Source organism: Hipposideros armiger, unplaced genomic scaffold (genome assembly GCF_001890085.2).
Source record: "Hipposideros armiger isolate ML-2016 unplaced genomic scaffold, ASM189008v1 scaffold_194, whole genome shotgun sequence".
In the NCBI taxonomy this organism is placed as follows: Eukaryota; Metazoa; Chordata; class Mammalia; order Chiroptera; family Hipposideridae; genus Hipposideros; species Hipposideros armiger.
This window is the reverse complement of record NW_017731544.1, coordinates 1,353,512-1,357,803: the sequence shown is the minus strand read 5'-3', so window position 1 is coordinate 1,357,803 and position 4,292 is coordinate 1,353,512. Positions and strand designations below refer to the sequence as shown.

General features: G+C 35.5%; 1 protein-coding gene across 1 annotated transcript in view; it reads left to right on the top strand.

The window, feature by feature from the left end:
• Positions 1–3,942, top strand: part of DBX2 (developing brain homeobox 2) — a 42,286-nt gene extending 38,344 nt beyond the window's left edge. The window contains exon 4 of the mRNA XM_019653062.1: positions 1,033–3,942. Coding sequence (XP_019508607.1) covers positions 1,033–1,365 — 333 coding nt within the window. The 3' untranslated portion in view covers positions 1,366–3,942. The remainder of the gene's footprint in view (positions 1–1,032) is intronic.
• The last annotated feature ends 350 nt before the right edge of the window (positions 3,943–4,292 follow it).

The following is a 4,292-nucleotide window of genomic DNA, read 5'->3' as shown; positions in this document are numbered from 1 at the left end:
TTTTCCTTCATTGGGAGAAATTTTTAGTTGTTATAGTTTAATAATTATTTCTTTAGGTAAATTTTTTTTCAATTTCTGTTGTAAAACTACACAGCTACTAACTTGTTTGTATAAGGATGTAATGTAATGTACAGAAAACAATGTGATTGGCTTTTAAGATTATCAGGAAATCAATTGTGAAGTTTTCTGCTCAGGCACAATTGATGCACAGGAGGTAAAGAGGGAGGTTAATAGTGAAGAGAGACTCGGGTCTGGGGTGGTGTGATGGTATGACTCAAATTAGAAACCACCATCATAAGTACTTTTGGGTTAATTAGCATCAATTGTTATTTATTAAGCCTAGTTATTCAAGTTTGATGAATCCTGGGAACAATCAAACTTGGAAACTGTATAAAGCCTGAAATTTATCAAAACATTTTACAATGTATTCTTAATTAATCTCCAAAAGTTCCTGATGTGATCCGAATGTTTATAAGAGCCTGGGCACTGGGATGCAACAGCCCTAGATTGTAGCCTGAGTGCTTCCATTTTACTAGCTGTGTGAGCCTGAACTGATTTATAACTCTGAACCTCAGTTTTCTTACATGTTAAAGGAGGACTTCTTACAGTCATTGTAAGGAGCAAATTATAGAATCCACACAGAATGCCTGACACCTGGTACAAAATAAACACTCAGGTGCTATTACTAGTAGATAACATTTTCTTTGAATAAATAATTTAGCACAGTCTAAATGATGCTTTAAAATACTTAAGAGAGTTAAATCAGTCTCGAAGATGTCAGACTTACAGGATGTAACCAATTTACCACAGTAGTTTTGTTTCTTAAGTGTGTGGGAGAGTATTATACTACAGTAATTTCTCAGATATTTTTGAAGGAGCACATGTGAAAAGCCACAAGGACTTTCTTTGCTAGACTGATTCTCATCAAAAGGTATTCAGTAGAAGGCATAATAGGGGAAATTACAGTTGAAAATGCTGAAAGAAAAGTAATGTTGAATAAGTGATCATTTTGTCCAATTATTTTATCAATAGGTGAAAATTTGGTTTCAGAACAGAAGGATGAAATGGCGGAATTCCAAAGAAAAGGAAGTGCTTTCCAACAGGTGTATCCAAGAAGTAGGCCTTCAAGAGGATCCTCTCTCACGACCTGCTCTGGGCTTCCCTTCTCCATGTCCTTCACTCTGGGAAGTCTCCCAGCAGCACTCAAGTCCAAGATGGAGGGAGAGTTCACCAGAACCTGCAGAGAGACTAATCCACGAGAGTTCAGGGGCTCAGCCTCCAGAAGCAAAATCACTGCGAGGCGCCTTGTATCTGTGTTCTGAAGAAGAAGCTGGAGACAAGGGTGTACTTACTGTGGCCATCTGAACGGAAGCATTCCTCTATGTTAATTTAAAAGAACACTCAACTAATAATGTTTAGATGCTAAAGCCAGCTAGCTTGTGCCTCATCAGTGCCTAAAACCTAACACCTTTGGAGTGATGCATGAACTAATGCTTTAGGAAAATACTTCCCAGCGTTCTCTTATTTGGTCCTAGACCCAAACTTAATTTGTAAGTGGAATAGAATCTCCCGGAAGGGACGAAGGAACTGAAAAGAACGAGAGTAATAGTTGGCTCAGCTCCTACTCTGAGTATGTGTATATATGTGTGTGTCTCTGTGTGTGTATGTATATAGATATATAAATATTCATTAAAATACATTAGTAGAAACTAGTTTCTCTAAATATTGCATCGAGCAAATTCATTTCCTATTACATGAAGAAAAACCAACCATTGACCAAATGTTATTATTTTTTAAAAAAAATAATGTAAAATGAGTGCAAATTTTCATACCATAGAACATGTTTTAAAAAATTCTCTATTTTCTAGTTTATTCAGTATCCAGCTGTAAATGAGTTTTAACACCTCAGTCATCCTAATCAAATGAGCCACTGATTACATTGAAAGTATATATTTAAATTTAATATAACAAGCACACTAGAAGAACTTCTGAATGTAACTACTAGTATTCGTAATTTCCAAGTCTCTGGACTTTATCAGGCCGTCAGTGTGGGAGGTACCCATTTAACTAGTGATTATCTCTTCATCTCTTCTCTGTAAGGATGGGCCTTAATCAGGGTTTGCAAAGTAAAATATCTCTAAGGGCCTGTCAGGTAAAAAAAGGTCATGGCCCATCTAAAGATATTTGAGTTTAATAATTTTTAGAATACCGTGTTTGCCAAACAAAACATCTGTGCCAAGCAGCTTGTAACCTCTGGCCAAGACTTAAAGAAGTGTCACAGTTCTTTAAACGTTCCCAACTGGACTTCAAAACATGATATCAGTGGAATCTATAGTGATATCTGTTTGCACTTCTAGTTATACAGACTCAATTTTCCACTTAGGTGGTATATACTGTATATATTAGGTTATTTTTATGTATTAACAAACACCATACAGATGTTTTACGTTTTTTTGAGTTGCTGAAATGGTATTATTATAAAATTGCATTTCTGGTAACGATTTGCTTAGTTAATCCAGAAATTTTTATTCCTGGTCCAAGAAAAAAAATGATGCTTCACTTTGAAGGAAATGAGGCAGAAAAAGGAAATGATGTGGTTTTGAACTAGGTTATTACTAATCTGTGGACAAGAAACATTATTAGAAGTTCATGATGTGGAATTTTGTTAGTGAGAAAGCTACATAAAAAGAGTGGCTTCTAATTTGCTTATGTTCTTAGCTATAGATATACTTTGAGGGTTTAGGGTTTAGAAAAGGTAATATTTTACCACTAGGTCGTACACCTGAAACTAATATAATATTGAATGTCAGCTGTAATTGAAAAATCTTTTAAAAGTATAAAAAAAGAACTATTTCAGAAGATAATAGTTTTAGTTAGCATCAGGAAATTATTTTATATGAATGGAATTTGAGTTGGTGTGTGCTAGCCTGTCTTTATCACAAGATCTTTTATGTAAAAGTCATCTCAGAAGAAGCTAGTCTCAGTGCCTCTTTGTGGGAAGTAGAGGTAGGGATCTGCTGACAACAATTTAAATTTTAAAACTTGAAAAAGAATTTTCTTTATTTTTCAATTACAGTTAACACACAGTAGTATATTAGTTTCAGGTGTACATCAGTGATTAGACGTTTAGATACCTTACAAAGAGATCACCCCGAAAAATGATTTATAATGTGGCTTTTTTTTCTTTGTTTGATGTTAACCTCATTTACATTTATTGGGTCCTTTCAGTGTGCTAGAGACTGTACTAAGCCTTTAGGGTAGGCTGACTCATTTAATCTTCATGCCCGTAACCCTACGAGGTAGGTACTATCGCTATCAGGATTCCTGTTACCCAGACAATATGGGTAACAGGCAGTATGGTTAGGGTGATTTGCCCATGGTCATGAGGTTCATAAATGGGATTTGGACCCTGGCAGTCAAGTTTCAAATCTTGAAATCTTACCAACCATGTGGGGGTGCATACCACTGTGGAATGTATTCACCCAGCTATGGGATGCATTGTAAGACAGACATTTTGGGGATTGCAATGAAATTTATTAAAGAAATTCAGAAGCACATTGTACTTTACAATCTCTTATTTGGAGAATGGTTTTCTCTTAAGTATCCTTTTAATTTTGAAGTTTAGGGAAAGTAAAGAATTGCAAAAGTCCTTAGGAAGCCTCCATAAAGAATAGCACCATAGGAGTGTTTAAGTGTGAAATGGAAATGTATTTTTGATTATTCACTGCTAAAAATCATAAAGTACTTGTCTATGGTCAATTTTTCTTTAGAATAACTTGAAAATCAAATGATTGATTACCCAGATTTTAGAAATGGGTTAATTGGTATTTAAATGCTCTTCCCCTAGGATTTCACCCCAAGCTCTAAGACCCAGCAGAGGCTTTCCTCTGTAAGATTGGCTTGATATTTGATTATACAAATAAATCTTTTAATTGGTTTCCACTTTGGAATGCGTTAAGTATTAGCAAAAGTACACTTTGGTTGAATATATGACAAATGCTTAGGAAAAACACACACAATCTTATGGGGTCTGACAATTAAGTTTGCAAACTCATCCTAGAAAAAGAGCTACATATCTCATTGCTGAATATCACTATGATCCCCTTGGGAAGCTATGCACCAACGCCAGCACCTAGTCCACCCTTCAAAGCAATTTTGGACCTTTTTTTGGAATGGCCATCAGAGCTGTCATGGTATTATCCTTAATGTCCTGAATGTCATCAAAATGTCTTCCGTCCAATATTTCCTTTATCTTCAGGTAAAGAAAGAAGTCATTGGGGGCCAGATCAGGT